The sequence below is a fragment of the Leopardus geoffroyi genome, chromosome B3 (assembly GCF_018350155.1).
Source record: "Leopardus geoffroyi isolate Oge1 chromosome B3, O.geoffroyi_Oge1_pat1.0, whole genome shotgun sequence".
In the NCBI taxonomy this organism is placed as follows: Eukaryota; Metazoa; Chordata; class Mammalia; order Carnivora; family Felidae; genus Leopardus; species Leopardus geoffroyi.
The window spans coordinates 141,956,262-141,976,367 of NC_059337.1; the positions used below are offsets into that span (position 1 = coordinate 141,956,262).

At 46.9% G+C, this 20,106-nt stretch overlaps 2 protein-coding genes across 6 annotated transcripts in view; one reads left to right on the forward strand and one right to left on the reverse strand.

The window, feature by feature from the left end:
- Window positions 1–1,246, reverse strand: part of SETD3 (SET domain containing 3, actin histidine methyltransferase) — an 80,306-nt gene extending 79,060 nt beyond the window's left edge. For 2 of the 3 annotated variants that reach the window (XR_006705308.1, XR_006705307.1), the window contains exon 1: window positions 1,067–1,216. The gene's annotated coding sequence lies outside the window, so the exon portion shown is untranslated. Of the gene's footprint in view, window positions 1–1,066 lie in introns of all 3 variants that reach the window. The other variant, XM_045452039.1, reaches the window with a different exon arrangement.
- A 177-nt stretch (window positions 1,247–1,423) lies between these two features.
- Window positions 1,424–20,106, forward strand: part of CCNK (cyclin K) — a 30,371-nt gene continuing 11,688 nt past the window's right edge. Inside the window, exons 1-4 of one of the 3 annotated variants that reach the window (XM_045452042.1) lie at window positions 1,424–1,853; window positions 14,305–14,553; window positions 15,007–15,088; window positions 16,618–16,749. In XM_045452042.1, the coding sequence (XP_045307998.1) occupies window positions 14,357–14,553; window positions 15,007–15,088; window positions 16,618–16,749 (411 nt within the window). In that variant the 5' untranslated portion in view covers window positions 1,424–1,853; window positions 14,305–14,356. Of the gene's footprint in view, window positions 1,854–2,179; window positions 2,318–14,304; window positions 14,554–15,006; window positions 15,089–16,617; window positions 16,750–20,106 lie in introns of those variants that run through there. The other 2 variants (XM_045452041.1, XM_045452043.1) reach the window with 2 other exon arrangements.

A 20,106-nucleotide genomic window follows, 5' to 3' on the forward strand; every position in this document is an offset into this window, starting at 1 on the left:
ACCAGCGGGGTCAACTGAGAAGAAACACGGGGAAGGGAGAGGTATCGTTTATACATGATAAAATTCACTTTTCAGTGTCCGGTTCTACGAGTTGGGACAAACGCATACAGCTGTGGAACCAACACCCACCATCACGCTAGGAGCAGGTTCATCGCTAAACAGTGAACTCGGAAGGTCTTGGAAGCAAAAGTCACCTGTCAACAGACTTTAGAAGTACTTTCGCTTTGGAAATGACACGTCCCTCATCTGGAATCGCCAAGCAACACCCTGCAAGCGATCCTACACGTGCGGCTACGCGGCGGGGGCGAGGCCGCGCGGCGAGTGGCGCCCGCTACCCGGCGGCTCCCGTGCCCCGACGACAAGCGGGGCGAAGGCGGAGTCGCGGCGCCCGGCCGGAGCCGAGAGGAGGAAGAGTTTAAGGGCCGGAATGACAAACTCCAAAGCACCGAATTCTTCTCCCTAGTAGGGCGCCGAGCGTGTGGACCACGGCCAGGGCGCGTGGGAAGACAGATGACCTATTTTCAACGCCTGTTTTTATAGCTGGAAAGTGAGAGAGAGAAGCAGGGGCTGGTCCCCGGGCGCACCTGACGTTTGGGGAGCGGAACACAGAAGCCACACAGCCTTCACCCGGGCGGCGGCGGGGAGGGAAGGAAGGAAGGAAGGAAGGGAGCGCGGGCCGGCCGCACGCACAGCCCAGCCGCCCAGCGCGAGCCGGAGCCGCCCGGGCCCCACCCGGCGGGCGCCCAGCGACCGGCGCTCCCTGCACCTGCCGCCGCCTCCGGGCCGGCCGGACGCCCCCGAGGGGCTGCGGGCCGGGGAGGGGGGACAGAGGCCGAACGGCGCCCCCACCCCCGACCCGCCGGGGCCCCGCATCCGGCCTTCCAGCCTGGCCCTAGGGGCGCACACCGCCGCCCGCACCTCGGGCGCCGGCCGACCGGCGGGGCGCGCGCAGAACCTGGGCCGAGGGGCGCCGGCGGGGGCGGGGGCCGTCCTCACCGCGCTCGGGGGCGGCGGCGAGAGTCTGCCCGCGAGCCGCGCGCGCCGGGGGACCGCCGCCCGCACTCACCTGCCCGCTTGCCCCTTCGCGCAACGGCGGCGGCGCCACACACGGGCCCGGACCCACCGTCCGCCTCAACCAAGCCCCAGGCGGCGGCGGCGGCGGCGGCGGCGGCCGGACGGGAGGGGCGGGACGGCGGCCTGAGACGGCCCCGCCGCCGCGGCCCAACCCGGCTCCGCCCGCCCCCGGGCCCCGCCCCCGGGCCGCCGCCACCGCCGCCCATTGGCCCGCGGCTCCGACGCACGGGGGGCGCCCGTCAGCCAATCAGAAGAAAGTAGAGCTCTCCCAAGACGAAAGTGTCGCCAGTCTCTTCCCGGCCCCTCCCCACGGGTCAGCCGTCGCTGCGGGCAGGAGGAGGAGCCAGCCCGGGGGCGTTCTATTTCGGCAGTCCCGCCCCCCCCGGGGCGAGAGGGAATTCGGGAGCAACCGAACGTGCTAACGGAACTTGGACGCGGGAGGCGGGGCCCGAGGCGCACTTTCTCCAATCAGCGCCTGGCGTGGGCGCAGCCCAGCCAATTGTGGCGCCGAAGCTGGCAGGGCCGAGGCCGTTCTGGCCCGCAGGCCCAATGGCTGGAGAGGAGGCCGTGCAGTACGGTTAGGGGTGGCTGGGCGGGGCCGCGCCCGGTCGCTGGTTTTTCGTCGCGGACGCAGCGAGATGACGTCGCTTCCCCGACATTCCACGTCCAAGATGGCCGCGGTTGGCGAGGAGAGACGTCGCTAAGGGGCTTGCCTGAGGCGAGGGGTGAGTGACCGACGGACCGCCGCTCACCTCCACTTCCCTGGAGGTCGGAGTAGGGTATGGCCATTTATCTCCGGCCATTGGCGGAGTTTCTTTTTCGGGATTCCGCCTCGCTCCGCTATCCCTGGTGCAAATCGAAGTTAGCGGGCGACGGCGGGGCTGCGGGTTGGGCTTCGAGAGAGTGTATGAGACACAGGAGCGGGGCAGGGAGGCCGACGCGGACCCTAAAACAGACAGCAGCCCTCGAAGTGAGGGGCGGCTAGGATTCGGGGACTTTCTAGCAGATGGGGAGAAGGGGCGGGAGGGGGGGGGCGCGTGCTCTTAAACGCGCTCGCAGCCTCTGATCCGCACAATCGCAGTGTACCTATATCTTCCCAGTTTATTTCGCAGTGTGCTGGTCCCTGTCGAGGTTAGGCCTGAGACTTACTCTACTCTACGTCTGAGGTACTCCGACTTTGGAGTCTGAAGAACCATGTAACAGGGTGGGACTAGAAATAAGGAAAAGGAACTTCCGCGATTAGGTTCGTTCTTGCCGAGACGTCGTCTTTACCGATCCTCTTCTGGACTGTTTGGTTTGTTATTAAAGCAGTTGTTCTTAAGAAAATTGAGGCGTAAGTCTGAGGTTGTCTGAAAGTACTTGGACTGTTACCAGCACCGAGCACGGTTGGTAACGCTCCTTAAACTTGGACTGCCAGTTAAACCGAGCTTTCGCGAAATCATCTGACGTTAGGCGCGACTTCTGAGAGCAGTTACTTGAGGGTGATCTCTTGTGGTTTTAAAGTAAACTTGATAGTGATTATGTATCTCGTTCTAAATCGCTCTTTAGATGTATCTAGTATGGTGCCTTTCATTTGTAGGCGCTCATTAAGGGTTTGTTTGAATGATGTTGCTAGAATGAAAACTCCATGAGGGGCTTTGTATCCTCAGCACCTAGAACACTGGGTGACGTATTGTGAGCTTTCCAGATTGTTGAATGAAGAATGGATGGATGATGGTAGTAATGGTGGTATTGGTAGACATTTTGGTTAAGATCGTTAGCGGCGCGGTCCGTGAGTTCGAGCCCCGCGTCAGGCTCTGGGCTGACGGCTCAGAGCCTGGAACCTATTTCCAGTTCTGTGTCTCCCTCTCTCTCTGCCCCTCCCCCGTTCATGCTCTGTCTCTCTCTGTCCCAAAAATAAATAAACGTTGAAAAAAAAAAAAAAAAGAAAAAAAAAAGATCGTTAGCGGCTTTAGATTACTTGTTAAATAATCTTGACGGTAAATGTAAGAGTTATCCAGGATTATTTTATTTTATTCACAGTAGCCACTCTTAGTGTCTAATTTTCAGGGTTTTTTTTTTCCTTTTGTCGCATTATATTGTAATGCATCATTCAACCTTATTTGTTGATTCTTGCATAAAACATAATGGGTGTTTCGTTTTGAAAATGTAGTTTGCACCAACAAGCAATAAGGAAACATTCTAATTACTAAGGAGGTCCTTACATTTTCAATGCCACTTCTGAAATTGAATGTCGTAAAGAAAAAATGGTTTTAGCCTACCTTACCTCGGGAGATAATGAACTACCTTACCTCGGGAGATAATGTTTGAAAGCAGTGAGTTCGCTGAAGAAGAAAAATGGTTTGTTTGCTGTCTCTAAGAATTGGGTGAGGACCAACAAAATGAAAAGGAAGTTCAAGGTAATGGAGGAGATCATAAAGAATTGGATTAAATCCATTTCATATTTTTAGGGTCAGATAAATGATATACCGGCATACTTGCAGGTAAAATTGTAAAATCACTGCTCATAGGTTTTGAGGAATCTGAAAACAACAGTTAATGGTGGAAGAGTGGAATCTGGTAAATAGCTCAGATTTTGCAGAGAGCAGTTAGGTTGATGGCTCTTGGATGCTAGAACTTGTTACTCTATTTTAGAGCCTTGGTTTTGTGTTTTTTTTTTTTTTAATTTTTAAATGTTTGTATTCATTTTTGAGAGACAGATACAGAGTGCAAACAGGGGAGGGGCAGAGAGAGAGGGAGACACAGAATCCGAAGCAGCTCCAGACTCTGAGCTGTCAGCGCAGAGCCCAATGTGGGGCTCGAACCCACAAACCACGAGATCATGATCTGAGCTGAAGTCGGACACTGAACCAGCTGAGCCACTCTGGTGCCCTGTGTTTTAGAGCCTTGTTGGGAGAGCAGAAAGAGTTTGTGAGTACTTGGGAAAGGAGAGCTCATTCCCTCAAACTTGCAGAGTTTCAACTAAAAAAAAGTCAGCCAGATGACATACGTCTAATTACTTGTCCCTCGAAGTTTGCTACCTTGGTGGTGAATGACGGATTGCTAGGCATGGGTCCATTTAGGTTTCCTGAGGACACTGAATGTATCTCTCTTCCTGTCCTAGTAGACACAAGAGACACATGTACACTGGCTGAGGTCTGCTTGGGTGGATTTATGTCCATTGAAATTACCAAACCCCAAATGATTAATGGGTTGATGTCAGCCCGAAGACAGGTGTTTAGAGATGAGCTATAGGGCTCTGGTCTTGCCCCTACTCTGGTTAGCACCTTTTTTTTTTTTTATTGCCAACTTTAAATATATGAGGCATACTCCTCACATTAATAAATGTACTCAAAACCTGTAGCTATAAAGAATTCTTAAAGGTTGAAACAATAGGTCAAAATTAACAAGATGTAAATTTGCCAGGTCAAATCTACAAAAGCTCATTATGCATATTTGAGACGAGGAAGACCAGATTTGGGGGGAAAAAAGGGGGGGGGGCGTGGATTGTAGGATGTAATGTTCCATCTGTGGAAGCAAAGTGGAGAATCTTCCCCAGATTGAGGGAAAGCGATATTTTCATCTAACGACAAATTGTGGCTCTGCCATTTACGACCTTTGTGAATTAGGCAGGCTGTTTCATGTCTCTTTGGCTCTGGTTTCTCCACAATAAATTGTGAGAATAAGAAAATATAGCTTGCAGGCATGCTGTGTCTCAGTGGACACACAATGGACATGTTGCTGAGTATTGGTAATCTCCCTTCCCCCACTTACTATGAAGATCGTGTAAACAGCGTTTTCCATTTTGGTTGCTAATGTTTAGGGGTTATCTTGAAACACTAAAAACCATGTTGAGAAAATAGAGATGTTTGTTTACCCTGGAGAAGAGAAGGGAATGGGAAAATTGTCTTCACATTTGAGAGGCAATCAGTAGATAAGGGAAAGGTAAGGATTCAGAGAGTTGTTGAAAGGCAGAAAAGTTGGGGCGCCTGGGTGGCGCAGTCGGTTAAGCGTCCGACTTCAGCCAGGTCACGATCTTGCGGTCCGTGAGTTCGAGCCCCGCGTCGGGCTCTGGGCTGATGGCTCAGAGCCTGGAGCCTGTTTCTGATTCTGTCTCTCCCTCTCTCTCTGCCCCTCCCCCGTTAATGCTCTGTCTCTCTCTGTCCCAAAAATAAATAAACATTGAAAAAAAAAATAAAAAAAAAAAAAAGGCGGAAAAGTCAACGTTAAGACTAATACAAAAATAAAGGTGAACACTAGTTAGTGATACCCAGCAATGCCATAGGTAAACTATTAATGTTTTGTAATACTAATTTGTAAACTATTAATGTTCATTAATGAAAGTGGCCAAATGAAGGTTAGTGAGTGGCTAAGTATTACTTATTTAGAGGGAATTTCTGTACTAGGTCAGAAAATTGAGTAATGACCTTCACTGTTGCTTCCAACATGTAGGTGTCCAAATTCTAAACTTGAAAATGCATTTCTTCTTTCATCATTTAAAATGCTATATCTAGGGGCGCCTGGGTGGCGCAGTCGGTTAAGCGTCCGACTTCAGCCAGGTCACGATCTCGCGGTCTGTGAGTTCGAGCCCCGCGTCGGGCTCTGGGCTGATGGCTCGGAGCCTGGAGCCTGTTTCCGATTCTGTGTCTCCCTCTCTCTCTGCCCCTCCCCCGTTCATGCTCTGTCTCTCTCTGTCCCAAAAATAAAAAAATAAAATAAACGTTGAAAAAAAATAAAATGCTATATCTAAAGCACATTCCTGGAAGAAGTTGCTGAAAAGCTTTGACATGCCGCTTGTTTATTGAGAGATTTTTACTTGTGGTGCTCGTAACCCTGAGCCATTTTCACAGTAATCATGAGCTGCTAATGAGAAAACCTGTAACGTTAGGGTCTTGTGACAAAATCAATAAAGGGTAATAGGAACAGGGGTGTAGAACTGAGGTATGGACTTTTTCAGGGGAGTGAGGACTGTTTTGATTCTATTTATGCACATTTATTTTCACTTTCGTGTATTGTTTATTTGGCCCCGGAGTCTAAAGGCGCGCGCTCTCTCTCTCTCTCTCTCTCTCTCTCAAAAATAAATAAACATTTTACAAAAATTAAAAAATAAAAAGGGGGGGTGCCTGGGTTGGTTGAGCGTCCAACTTCAACTCAGGTCATGATCTCATGGTCCATGAGTTCAAGCCCTGTGTCGGGCTCTGTGCTGACAGCTCAGAGCCTGGAGCCTGCTTTGGATTCTGTGTGTGTGTCTCTCTCTCTCTGTCTCAAAAAAAAAACCATGAGAAATAATAATCTAAAGGCACTATGCTGGATTATTAGCATGGGGTTTGGCCCCTGGCAGCAAGGTAAAGCAGGCAGAGTATATCTGTGGTTTAATAAAACCATGTAGGGAGCTTGTTTTCCACTCCTATGTCCCCCCCACTGGGTCCCGTCCCTTTTCCTCACTCCTCCCCTTTCCTCTCAGCACAGGCCTTCATACTCTATGGGGAGGGGGTAGCATTTATTTCCTCCTCCTTAAGTGACTTTTTTTTCGTTATCTTCCTCAAACTTTTCCTTCCCTCCTGTTTCAGAGAAAGAGCTTCCTCCCTGAGGTTAACTTTTTTACTATGCGTTTTATTATCCCTTGGCCATTTAACCCCTAGTGGCTTGTTCAGCCTCTAGTGGCTCCTTCCCTTCTTGCCTCAGACATCTTTCACTCTCCTCTCCGCTGAGTAAACAAGAACCCTGTTTCATAGCCTGTTCATTCCTTTTCACAGTCTCCCTTCTGCCCCACCGCACTTGTGCAAAGGTTCTGCTATTTACGTACGTGTGTTTCTGCTTTACAGAGACAGTTCACATACCACACAAATCACCCATTTAAAATAGTGTACAAGCCAGCAGTCTTCAGTACGGAGTTGTGCAAACATTCCTATAGTCAACTTTCAGTGACTCTAAGAACTCCCCACCAAAGTAACCTTTCCTTAATTCTTTGTTCTTTAAATTTTCTTCAATGTTTGTCACTGTTAACTGCCACATGTGTCTCACAGCCCGTGTCCTTTGGTTTCTCTTGCAGTTGAAGTTACAAGTTTCCCACCTCTTAGACCATCCCTTCCCTTTCTTTCCTTTGGAGATTTTTCTGCTTTCTCAAGTTCAGTCTCCAGACCTCTTTTTTCACCTTCCATCCCTCTGCCTGCCACCATGACTTTAGTTGTCAGTTCTATATAGAGGAATCCCAGATAGATATGTTCTTCCAGACTTCAGTCCTGTTTCTAGGTCTGATAGGTATTTCCATACAGATGTTTTGTGGGTTCTTCAAACCTAATATTTTTGGAACCCCAATTCTCCCTGCCCCAGGCCCCACCATCAAAACTACCTCCTTCCCCATTTTTCTTTTTAGTATTACCCTCTCTGTCAGGCAAACAAGCTTGAAATCATCTCTTGCCTTTATTTATTTATTTGCATCACAGCCCAATGTGGTTCTTGCTTCTTGTCTCAGCATCCTCTTGAGGGAGGGGGACAAGCCCTCCTGCCTCATTCTCTGCCCCCTTACCATGCCTTCTTGTTTTTCATGGCACTTGCCACTCCCTGATAAATAGTAACATATTTGTTTCTCTTTGTCTCTGCCGCTGGGACATGAGCTTCCTAGAACATAAGCTTCAGGTAGGGCAAAGACCTTGCATCTCCGTTCCTGCTGTGTCATTGAGGCCTGGCTCATAGTAAATACTCAGCAAATATTTGAATGAGTAACTACATGCAGAACTGTTGGGTCGATATATCTTAAAGTAGATGTTCCCAGCTAGTGTGCTGTGAATACATTACAGAGATTTTGAGATGATGATTCCCGCCACCAGTTGGCCAGTTGCTTTCTGCTCCACAAGAATGTGCATGGATGTTTGTTACAATTATTAAAAATGAAAAACTGGAAATATCTCAAATGTCCATTCACAGCAGAGTGGATAAGTAAGTTATGTTTTATTCATAGAACACTGTACAACAGAGTTTCTCAACTTCAACACCATCAACATTTTGGAACAGTTACTTCCTTGTGGAGAGTCGTTCTGCACCTTGTAGATGTTCGGCAACATCCCTGGCCTCTACCCACTAGATGCCCAGCAGCAGCTCCCTAGTTATGATAGCCCAAAATGTCTGTAGACATTGCAAAGTGTTCCTGAGGGACAAATTCGCCCCTGGTTGAAAACCAGTGCTATACGGTAATGAGAATGAACGGGTTCTGCTCTGTGCAGCAAGGATGAACCCCACAGACATAATGTGGAGCAGAAGAAAGCCATTGTGAAAGAGTGATATTCTACCATTCCAGGGTCCTTCAGAACCCTGCGAGACTCGTTGCTGGGACGAGAGGTCAAGATAGCAGTTACCTCTGGGGGAATCGTGATTATAAGAGGAAAGAGGAGAGAGTCCGGGATGTCTGTAGAATTCTGTTTCACAGCTGGATGGTGTCACAAAAGTGTGTTCACTTTGTGAAAATTAGTAAACCATGCAGTTAAAGTTAGCGTGCTTTTCTTTTTGTGTGCTGTAATGCACTTACACATCGTGTTAATTTATAAAATCAGTACTCCTGCATAAGCAAGCATTCTTTGGCTGCTGAGAGAGACTGACCCAGAGGGAATAAGGGAGACCCGGTCAACTAAGTGGTCTTACTTGAGTTTCCCCCACATTTTATAAAGTGAAAGAAGGGTACAAGGACTACTTGTTTATCTGTGGCCTAGACTGGACACATGTTAACATTTTACCACTTTACTATGTGAACCTGTGTTTTAGATAAGCCATTTGAAGAAAGTTGCAGACATGATACTTTACCCGGAAGTACTTCATTCAGCCCGAGAATAGTGTATATAATCACAGTATCATCACTGTTACCCCTAAGAAAATTAATAGGCCCTAATAGCCTCTAGTATAGAGGCCATATTAAAATTTCTCTAATTGTTCAAAATTTCTTTTATAGTTTTTTTGTTTTGTTTTTGTTTTATGAGGATCCAGTCAAGATTCATACATTAGTTTGAGCATTATGCCTCTGTAACCTTTTGAAATCTGGGACAGTTCCTCCCATCTTCTGTATTTTTCATGACATGGACTTCCTTGAAGAGACCAGGTCCGTTGTCTGGTGGAGGGTCACATTTCTGGATGTGACTAAAAGTTTCCTTGTGCCATTTGACTTGTTCTTCTACTCCCAGTACTTACTGTAAAGTGGAAGTTAGGTTTAAAGTCTCGGTTGAGGGGCGCCTGGGTGGCTCAGTCGGTTGAGCGTCCGACTTAGGCTCAGGTCACGATCTCGCGGTCCGTGAGTTCGAGCCCCGCGTCGGGCTCTGTGCTGACAGCTCAGAGCCTGGAGCCTGTTTCGGATTCTGTGTCTCCCTCTCTCTGACCCTCCCCCGTTCATGCTCTGTCTCTCTCTGTCTCAAAAATAAATAAACGTTAAAAAAAAAATTTTTTTTTTTAAATAAATAAATAAATAAAGTCTCGGTTGAATTTAGCTTTTTAGAGGGAAGAATACTACATAGGTGGTTGATACTTCTTTCTATTGCATCATATCAGGAGGCCACATAATAGCAGGTTTTCACCCTATTAGTGATGCCAGGATTGATTGCTTTTGTTAAGGTACAGGTACTTTTCTTCCACATTAATTAATACCAGTGCTAGCAAAGTAGACTTTGCTATATATATAAATAAATTATGGACTCATGGATTGTTCATTCACTCTTTTACAGTCATTGTTATTTTTCTTTTTAATATTCAAATTCCCTGAATTTGTCCAGTGAGAGTCCACGCTGGCTCCTCTGTCTTTTTAGAAGCTTCCATTACTCTTAGCACATCTCAGGCAAACCCCTATCCCAGACTGGAAAGGAGAAAGGAGACCTGTTTTTTTTTTGTAGAGGGTAACTAAGATTTGGACACTGATGTGTTCCTGACTATAAGAATGTCGTTGCTCCTAGATACTTGCGGTGGACAGAGCTGGGATGTATGTGTATACATATTTTAACCATGATTTTTGTATTTTCCATTAAAATTTAACATTACAGGTTTTCCTTAACCTTTGATCTTATGCATATGTTTACTTTGAACTGAAAATCTTGATTCCTAACGACATCAACATTTATATCTCTCTGCTTTATCCTATGGTACACATACACAAATGGGTTGACAGTGAACAATAGTAATGCCAGTACCAACAAAGTATTACTGAAGAAGTTTAAGATTTCCTTGCAGTTCTTTTGTGCTTAGAATATATTTCACTCAGGATGGAACGAGATCGGGAATTACTTGTAATGGTTTTCTATGTTTCATGTTTGGTATACACTGGGTTTGTTCTGAGTTTTAGGGTTTGCTTTTTTCTTTTTAGTTAAGTTCATGAGTGTGTTAAATATTTACATGATTCAGAAGTCAGAGTTGCAGAAGGACTCGCGAGCCAACCCAAAAGAGTCGCTTCCAATGGCTATAGCTGGAATAGTTTGGGCAACGAAGTAAATGATGGTAGTATTGGCTTATGACTCAAAGAATGAAACAAATACCGATGAGTCCATACTAATATAAATAAGTGATTGAATAAATACATGAATGAGGGTGAAGAAACAGATCTTTCTTACAAAAGAACAACTAATGTTGAAGAAAGGAAGGAAGGAAATAGAAAGTCACCATTAGAACACCACAGTAATCAGGTCGCCTGGGTGGCTCAGTTGGTTGAGAATCTGACTTCGGCTCAGGTCATGATCTCATGGCTCTTGAGTTCGAGCCCTGCGCTGGGCTCTGTGCTGACAGCTCAGCGCCTGAAGCCTCCTTCCCATTCTGTGTCTCCCTCTCTCTCTGCCCTCCCCCTCTCGTCTTCTGTCTCTCTCTCTCAAAAATAAATAAACGTTGAAAAAAATTTTTTTTTACAATAAAGAACACCACAAGAATTGTTAACAGGCAAGATCCTCAGATGAATGCTAAAATTAATGGGCGAAACTTGAAGGAGAAAAGGGGATAATTTGCTTAGTATTTTGCATTGCAAAATATTTTCCCCAAAATGCTCACTAATTACTGTGGTAGTTAGAACATCTGTCCTCACATTCATTGATACTTCTCCTTCCAGGAGATGTAGCTTAATTCCCTGCCCTTGAGGGTAGGCTAGGCCTTGTGATTCATTTCTAAGGAATAGAAAATGGAAAGGAAAAAATAGTAACTTACAGTGAGAAACCTGGCAAGACCCCATCTTAACCAAGTGGTCATGGTTAATATGGACAGTAGGTTCTGATATCTGATGTGGTGAGATGAGATGAGAAGGGCACTTCACCTCTGTGGCATTCTTCCCCAAAACTCCAGTCTGTTCTTGGGGAAACATTAGACGAACCTAAATCAGAGACATTTCATTCTGCCTGGTACTCTTTAAAACTGGCAAGCTCATGAAAAAACCAGGAAACGCTGAGAAACTGTTACTAGAAGATACTAAGGAAATAAGGCCCCTAAATGCAGTGTCGCATCCTGGATTAGATCCAGAACAGAAAAGGGATTTTTGGAGAAACTCAGAATTTGAGTCAAGGCTGTAGTTCAGTTGTACCAAAATTAATGTCTTCATTTTCGTAAACATACCATGGTTGTATAAGACGTTAACATTGGAGGAAGCAGAGTGAAGGGTATATGAGAATTCCCTCCTGCCTTTACAACTCTTCTGTAAATCTGCAATTATTTTCAAATAAAAGGCTTCTTAAGTCAAAGCTGTGGGGGTGATTGGGTGGCTCAGTTAATTGAGCATTGACTCTTGATTTTGGCTCAGGTTATGATCTCATGGTTCTTGAGATCTTCTTGGGATTCTCTCTCTCCGTCTCTTTCTCTCTCTGCCTCTCCCCTGCTCACGTTTTCTCTTCCTCTCTCTCTCTCAAAATAAAAACACATTTAAAAAAAAGTCGAAGCTGTGTAAAAAGAGATCCCCAAAGTATTGCTCCCATTCCTGTCCCTTCCATTCTGTTCTTCCCTGTTCCCTATTGGTAACCTTTTTATTATTATTATTATTATTATTAGTTTAAAAAACAAATTCAGATGTCTATTATTTCTCCTCTTACACGGATACTAACGTACCACGTACACTATCCTGCATCCAGCTGATCCTGGAACTGTCTCCTTACCAGGACTTAAAGGGTTTTTTAAGTCTTTTTTTAATACCAGTATGGTACACAATTAATGTTTATGTTAGCCATATTTTCTTCAGCCAGTACCCCATTGAGGGACATTTGGGTTGTTCACAGTTTTTGCTATTATAAGCGACATTTTCATGAATAATCTTGTGGATACGCTGTTTCATACTTGTAATGGTATTTTCAGAGTAGTTTCTCTGAAGTGGGATTACTAAGTAAAACAGCAAATGCATATGTAATTTTGTTAGATATTGCCAAATTCCCCTCTGTGAGAGTTGTTCCGTTTTGTATTCCCACCAGCACTATATGAGATCGCCTGCTTCTCCCTGGCCTTGCCAACAGAGGATATAGTCACACTTTTAGAGTTTCTGCCAGCCGAGAGTTGAGAAATGTATCCCAGTATGACATCCAACTCTGAACTCTTCATATTTACTGAGCATCTGATTGTGCACTTTCCATGTTTACTTAGGCTTTAGGTAACTGACCTCCCCAACCTCCAGTCATTGCCCAGTTCTGTCACACACACAAATACAAATCAGCTGAAGAAGATTCCTTTTTTCCTGGTACTTAATTTCTTCCTGGTGGAGGAAAGATCCATTTGTAGGGCTTCCAGGTGCGAGGAGGAGGAGGGGTGCATTCAGCCCTGCCAAATCCCCTTTCCCACTAGAAATGAGGCAGCACGTAGAAAAGGTTAGGCTTCCAGATTCACTGATGCCTCTGGCCCGGAACTGAGCTAGGGAACCGCTCTTTCCTTGCCGACAAGACCCACCTGCTTCTAGCTGCCTCTTTAAAATACTTCTGCGACCTATTTGAGAATTGCTCTTCTCTGATGAGTTTACAGACGGTTTACATATTCCAGTGGCCTCCAGATGAGAGTCCTTGTTTTCTGTTTTCTTTGCTCAACATGATGCTTTTAGAAAACCTCTTTATTCTGAATGAAAAAGAAGAGGATGATGGGGTGCCTGGGTGGCTCAGTTGGTTAAGCATCCGACTTCGGCTCAGGTCATGATCTCACGGTCCTGCTTCAGATTCTGTGTCTTCTCTCTCTGCCCCTCCCCTGCTCGCCCTCTGTCTCTCTCTTTCTCAGAAATAAAAAATTAAACACTAAAAAAAATTTTAAAAAAGGAAAAGAAGAGGATGAGAAAAATTTGTTTTCAATGTTCATTTATTTTTGAGAGAGAAACAGTGAGTGGGGGAGGAGTAGAGACACAAGGAGACACGCAATCCAAAGCAGGCTCCAGGCTCCGAGCTGTCAGCACAGAGCCTGACACAGGGCTCGAACTCACGAGCCGCGAGATCATGACCTGAGCCGAAGTCGGAAGCTTAACCGATGGAGCCAGCCAGGTGCCCCTTGAACATCTTAAAGGAACTTCTTTCTTCCCTTGTGGACCACCTCCTTCTACCCGCAGCCCCAGAATCACTGCACCCAGACATCTGATTTTTATTGCTCAGTTCAGTGACTTGTGCAGATTTGAATTCAGCCAATCTGGTGGCTCTTCTCAGTGAAATGAAGTAAACTGAAAAAGGGAAATTCTGATTGGGTGCTGAGTGGAAGAGGTGGATAATTTTGGAGCATAAATCTTTTTAGGGGGTTAAGACAGGCCTGGATTTTACTAAAGAACGGAATCTAGACCAGCATGAAGGGATTGAGTCTACTGAAGAAAGGCAGAAAGGAAAGTGAGACGGAAATGCCCTTCCTTTTCAGCTGCTATGAAATTTGGGATTTATTATACCGTGGGTCGCTTATGTGTTAAATTGGCTTTGGGGCTGAGTCTGAGCTTGGAATGGTCAATCAGTAGTGTTGCTTCTCTGGGAAATTTTTTTAAAGTTTGTTTATTTATTTACTTTGAGAGGGAGTGCGCAAGCAGGGGAGGGGCAGAGAGAGAGGGAGAGAGAAGCCCAAGCAGACTCCGAGCACTGTAAACATGGAGCCTGACATGGGGCTCGATCTCACAAACCGTGATACCATGACCTGAACGGAAATCAAGAGTCAGACGCTTAACTGACTGAGCCACCCAGGTGCCCCTCTGGGAAATTTTGAGCCAAAATCAAATATAATCAGTGATGGCACACTGTCTTTGATGATCCGGATTGTTTGATGTGGAGTATTCCTTTCCAACTTTGCTGCTCCTTCTCTTTCTCTTAGGATTCTAACATTTTCAGAAAATCTTTTGGAAAGAACAAGTCTACTTCAATAAATGAAGGAGAATAAAGAAAACTCAAGCCCTTCAGTAACCTCAGCAAACCTGGACCACACAAAACCATGTTGGTACTGGGATAAGAAAGACTTGGCTCATACACCCTCGCAGCTCGAAGGACTCGATCCAGCCACTGAAGCCCGGTACCGCCGAGAGGGGGCTCGGTTCATCTTTGATGTGGGCACACGTTTGGGACTGTATCCTAAGTCTCCTTGGAATCTGTCATAGATAGGCTCCCCACCTGGATACTAAAAACAAAATAGGTAGCACTGTGTCCGTACTGAAATGGCTCTTAAATATTTCTATTTACATTTTTTCTGACTAACTTGGCTCCTCAGGGGTTTTCTGTTTCCTGTTTATCCTTTAAACGTGTAGACTCAGCCATTGGGTGAGTGGCCACCAGGAGGCATGCCCGGTGGTCACCGTTGAGGTGTACCTAAAGGTTGGGGAAGCCCTGCCTTGTTAGAAGTAGGAACTTCAACTTGCTGACGTCAACTTGTCAGAGTCCTGAAACCCTGAGATCCCCGTGCTTTGCCACCAGAGTGTTTAACACTGATTTTGCTGTTATTGTTTGCCTTTATGTTTCCACATTTAACTAAGAGCATAACTTCCAAAAAAATTCTTGGTCAAGTCCTTAACCAGATCAACAGACACTATGATACCCTGGCAACTGGAATAATTTATTTTCATCGCTTCTATATGTTTCATTCCTTCAAGCAATTCCCAAGATATGTAAGTGTTTGAATTTTATTTTAATTCACTAACACACGTTACTCTTTTCACACGGTTTAGTGGACTGTTTATAGTCTCTTTTTATTCTGTTTTCCAGAAAGTATTTATTTCTGTGTAGTACGTGGTGTCCATAAATAATGAAGTTTGAACTTTTATTTTTTCCAACTAACTATATTTAAATCTTATTTAAGCCAGGGTGGACCGTAATCGTATTGCACTTTGTGTGGACTTTCCTTCCCTCTCACATTTCACGAGATGAATTTGGGCTTATAAGGAAGACCCCAAAAAAGGGCAAGATGGAAGAGAAGTTCTTTATGCCATATCACTCGCTCTTTAGCTACTCCTTAAACATGCAGAGTCCGACAGGAAACCTGCCGTGAGTAGCCAGGATAGGTGGTATGACATGTACAAAACACATGGTCAGTAGTAAAGCCGTAGGAGAGGTGAGGAAGGAGGGCTGGAGCATCCAAAGGAGTGGTTAATGACATCTTAGAGGGCTCAGGGAAGATGCCGGGGAGGAGTTGCCAGCAGTTAGTTAAGCCTTGACTGGAAGTAGGGCTTAGAGGTGCTGAGATGGGACAGAGCGGTTGGTCCAACAGGAACTGGCATGAGTAGAGACACCGGGCAGCGTACTATTCTGTGTAGCCCAGTCAGGGAGGTCCGTATGGCAGGAAGGGAATGGCGGGGCCCAGGGTGGAAAGGTAAGCTGTTTTGGACCATAGTGAGCCTTGGACTTCGGACCAGGGAAATCTGACTTTAGTAGGCAGACTGAAGTTGTGGAAGGGTTTTTATGAGGAAGATGACAGAAGATTTACTAGGAAATTAACATGTTGGGGATCCTTCCTCTTGCTCAGGTTTTACCCAGTTTCGTACACATGTCTTCCTCACTAGTCTGTAAAGTTCTAGAGGAAGGAGCCTGTGGCAGAGTCAGCTTTGTGCCTGGCACAGCATCTGACACCTGCCGTGCTTGGGGTCCCGTGGAGGAGGGGCACGGGGGGGGGGGGGGGCGCGTGGGAGGTGGGGGCTGGCACAGGCAGAGAATAGCCGGAGGCCAAGCTGTGAGAGCGCTGAGTGGGGTAGGGACTGCATGTGGATCCAGGCGGCTGGGCAGGGAGAGAAAGTGTGGGCGGTGATATATGGATGGATTCCACAGGAAATGTGTTTAATTGTGCTCTTTTTCTGCAGCAAAGCTCACTGTTCCGGGAGCCATTATCTTTAAGACTGCAATGTAAAAAGAAAGTTTGTTCCTATGATTCTTTTCCTTTCTGGCATCTATTTTGTTTACATGCCATTTTCTTTGGAAAATTCAATTTAAAATAACTTACGAAGCCAAATTGGGAGTGGGTGTGTGTACGTATATGAAATTTCCTTCAAGCTGTTTGAGCGTCAGAGTATCTGTGAACGAGTAAAAGGAAGAGAAGATGATAGGAGAATAAGGGGACCGGGTTATTGCCAAGGCCAGAACTCCTTGCTGCTTTCTCCTGTGAGCTTTGTTAACAGTATCTCAAGAGCTCTTACCTCCCTTGCAGGTGACAGGAGCTTGTTGTCTCTTTCTGGCTGGGAAAGTAGAAGAAACGCCAAAAAAATGTAAGGATATCATCAAAACGGCTCGTAGTTTATTAAACGATGTACAATTTGGCCAGTTTGGAGACGACCCAAAGGTAAGAATCTTAACTTCCTGCCTTCGGATCTTGGTTCCTCGTGGTAGTGTTGTGATAAGGTTCCTCGTGTGGCCCCCGTAGCTGCCAGTGCCTCCCCCCCCCCCCCCCCCCCGCCCGAGACCTGAGAGGGCTTTGTGCAGAAGGTCCTCCTTCTCGCCTCTGTCAGAGAGGAGGGAAGACGAAACGGCCTGCGTGTAGGGAGCACCTGCTGGCGCGCACGCCTCACCCTGAGGACCTGGAGGCAGCGGCACACTGGACATGAGCAGAAACCTGCTTGCTCCCGTTAGCGCTCCTGGACCCGGACGCAGCTCAGCCTCGTCGGCCCGGCCGTGACAGGAGGGCCGCGTCTCCAGCCAGCTCCTGAATAGGCGGAAAGCACAGGCGATAGACGGACGTGTGCCCGTGTCTGCTTACGCTGTGTGTCTTTCCACTTCCCGAGAATGTTGGGAAGTATTAACATGGGCAGCTATTTTCAGACACCCAGAGGTTGCTGTTGGACGCGCCGTTCCTTCTGGCCCTTCCCCACAATCCCTGCCTCTGTCAGGAGACGGTATTGGAACAGTTGTAGAGCTGCTTTTAATATGTTTATTATGTTCGAAAAAGACCACTCTCGGAGCCCCGTAGTGGCTTTCCTCCACCCTGATGGCACCTGTTCGCTGTGCTTCACAACACTTAGTGCAACTGCCGATTGGATTTTTTTTAAATCTATTTGTTTCGAGAGAGAGAGGGAGGGAGAGAGAGAACTCTGAGAAGCCTCTGCTCTGTCAGCACGGAGTCCGACACGGGACTCAACCTAATGAACCGTGATTCATGACCTGCGCTGAAGTCGAGTTGGACGTCTAACCAGCTGAGCCACCCAGGCGCCCAAAGGTAGTTGGATTTTAATCAGATAATCGCACAAAAGAACTCTCCTCCGCTGTAAGATCTCTGACAGCAGAGACCATGTCATCTGTTGTGCCAGGTGCCTGGTACACTGGCTGGACAGAATAGGCACCCAGCAGATACCTGTCGGAGAAATGACAAGCTCCAGAGCACAGGTAAAGCCAGGCTCACCAGGATGAGGAACTGGGCACCATTCAGTCTTACTTTTCCTCACTAGCTGCTGTCGCCCACCACACAGTTACCCTCTGTCTACCAATGAGTATTTATGTTGGTGTTTGTAAAATGTGTTCGTTTTCCTTCCTGCTTTGAGGAGTTAACAGGCCCAGAATGCTTTTGCATATGTTGTAGTTGTGATTAATACTAATAGTTTGTAAGTACTGTCAACATGGGTAACTGTCCCTTGAAATGATTTATAAACCTGTTCACCTGTTTATAAGAATGTGCATCTATTAGGAATTCTTACTAACAACGATCAAAAGGGAATTTAAGGGGCGCCTGGGTGGCTCAGTCGGTTGAGCGGCCGACTTCGGCTCGGGTCATGATCTCACGGTCCGTGAGTTCGAGCCCCGCGTCGGGCTCTGTGCTGACAGCTCGGAGCCTGGAGCCTGTTTCAGATTCTGGGTCTCCCTCTCTCTGACCTTCCCCTGTTCATGCTCTGTCTCTCCCTGTCTCAAAAATAAATAAAACGTTAAAAAAAATTTTTTTTTTAAAAAGGGAATTTAATAGAAGTAATGTAACTATCAGATACCTGTGGGTATCGGATTCTTACAGAGTAGGAGACAGTTGTAGGAACACGTTGTGGGCATGTGGCAGCACCTTGGCGTGTGTTACCCTAGGGTGCCTTTGGGGAAGTGCCCTTTTACCTCCAGCTTCTACCCGTTCTACCTTCAGATCAGGAAACGAGACTTGATCAGGCACGGTGAGGTAGGAGTTCTGCAGCTCCACTGCCCCAGAAGAGAGGAAGAGGGAAATGGTCACGCTATCCATAGGAGGCGAAGGGGCTTTGAAACCCGCCCCCGTGAGGAGGAGAAGGGGCTTTGACCTTCACCCGCCTCTCCTTTCTATCATGTGCAGTCTTCCCAGAGATGATCTGGGGGTGCAAGAGCCAGAGGAAAGCACCCCACCTCTGGGAGTAGTGAAGACATTGTAGACACGACCCCCTCTCCAGAGAGGAGAGCAGGGCCGTTCGTTGGAGGGAGGTGTCATAAGCAGGAAAAAGAAGGTCACGAATCACGTGGGACTTTTCTACCTTAATTAGCTTGGCTTCAACCATCTGGTTTCCCCCATTGTATTAATTTCTCACGTGTTCAACAAATATTTGTTCCAGCCACCGTGTTAGGCACTAGACCCAAAACAGGTGGCAAAGTAGACGTGGCCTTTTCTATTCTCGTGGATTTTATATTGAGTTGGGATAGATTTTAATCAAATAATCCTATGACCAGCTGATTATGAGCTGTGATGAATACTATAAAAAAGTCACTTAAAGTCGAGATGAGGGCGTTGAACCTGGGAACCTGGACAAGTCCCCCAGACAAGTGTTACGGGGCTGAAGGAAGGTTCCCTGAGGAACGATGTTTGCACACAGACCTGTAATTACCCCATTACTTGAATGTTTGAAACACAAAAGGAGGCCAGGCCGCAGGCTATCCTGTAATACCAAATGGGCCACAGCCTCAAAACCTGTAGGTGCACTTGGTGAAAGGCTGTTTCTAAATTCAGAAGACATGAGGAAATTTCTGGGAAGCAGGTGGTAACAAAACCAGGCAAAAACACCAGCATCAGCGGGATGTCTCCAATTGTGGGAAAGTTTCGGAGTTTGTAGAAAGCTTTCCTCAGAGAATGCTTGCAGCGCTAGGGTAGACGAACCTTAGTCTGGCCACGCCGTTTGGAATAACTAACTGTGAGAGAATGGTCTGCGTTGTCTGAGGGGAGGCCATACCTCAGCGCAAAAGCCAGCCCCCGCCCCCCCCGCCCAGCCGTCTGCTCTTTCTGGGGTTGATGGGCTCGTGCGCCTGTTGGTGGGATCTGAGCCCCGTGGCAAGCCCTCCCTGTGCGAACGAGTGACCCTCTGCTCCTCTGCCGGCACAGACCGCCCTGGCCGCGGTGCACGCTGTCTGCAAGTGCTGTGCAGCCAGGCTGTGCAGAAGCACCTGTCTGTGGGGGCGCCTGGGTGTCTCTGTGGTTCAGTGTCCGACTTGGGCTCAGGTCACGATCTCACACTTGGTGAGTTCGAGCCCCGCATCAGGCTGTCAGTGCAGAGCCTGCTTGGGATTTTCTGTCCCCTTCTCTCTGCCTCTTCCTGCTCATTCTCTCTCTCTCTCTCTCTCTCTCTCTCTCTCTCTCGATAGTAAACATTAAAAAAAAAAAAACTTTTTAAAAAATTGCCTGTCTATGGACGTTGACTGGTTTGAGAGCACGGTGAGAGGGGAGAGTCCGTGTACAGCAGCAGCAGTAAAATAAAATGTCCAGGATTAG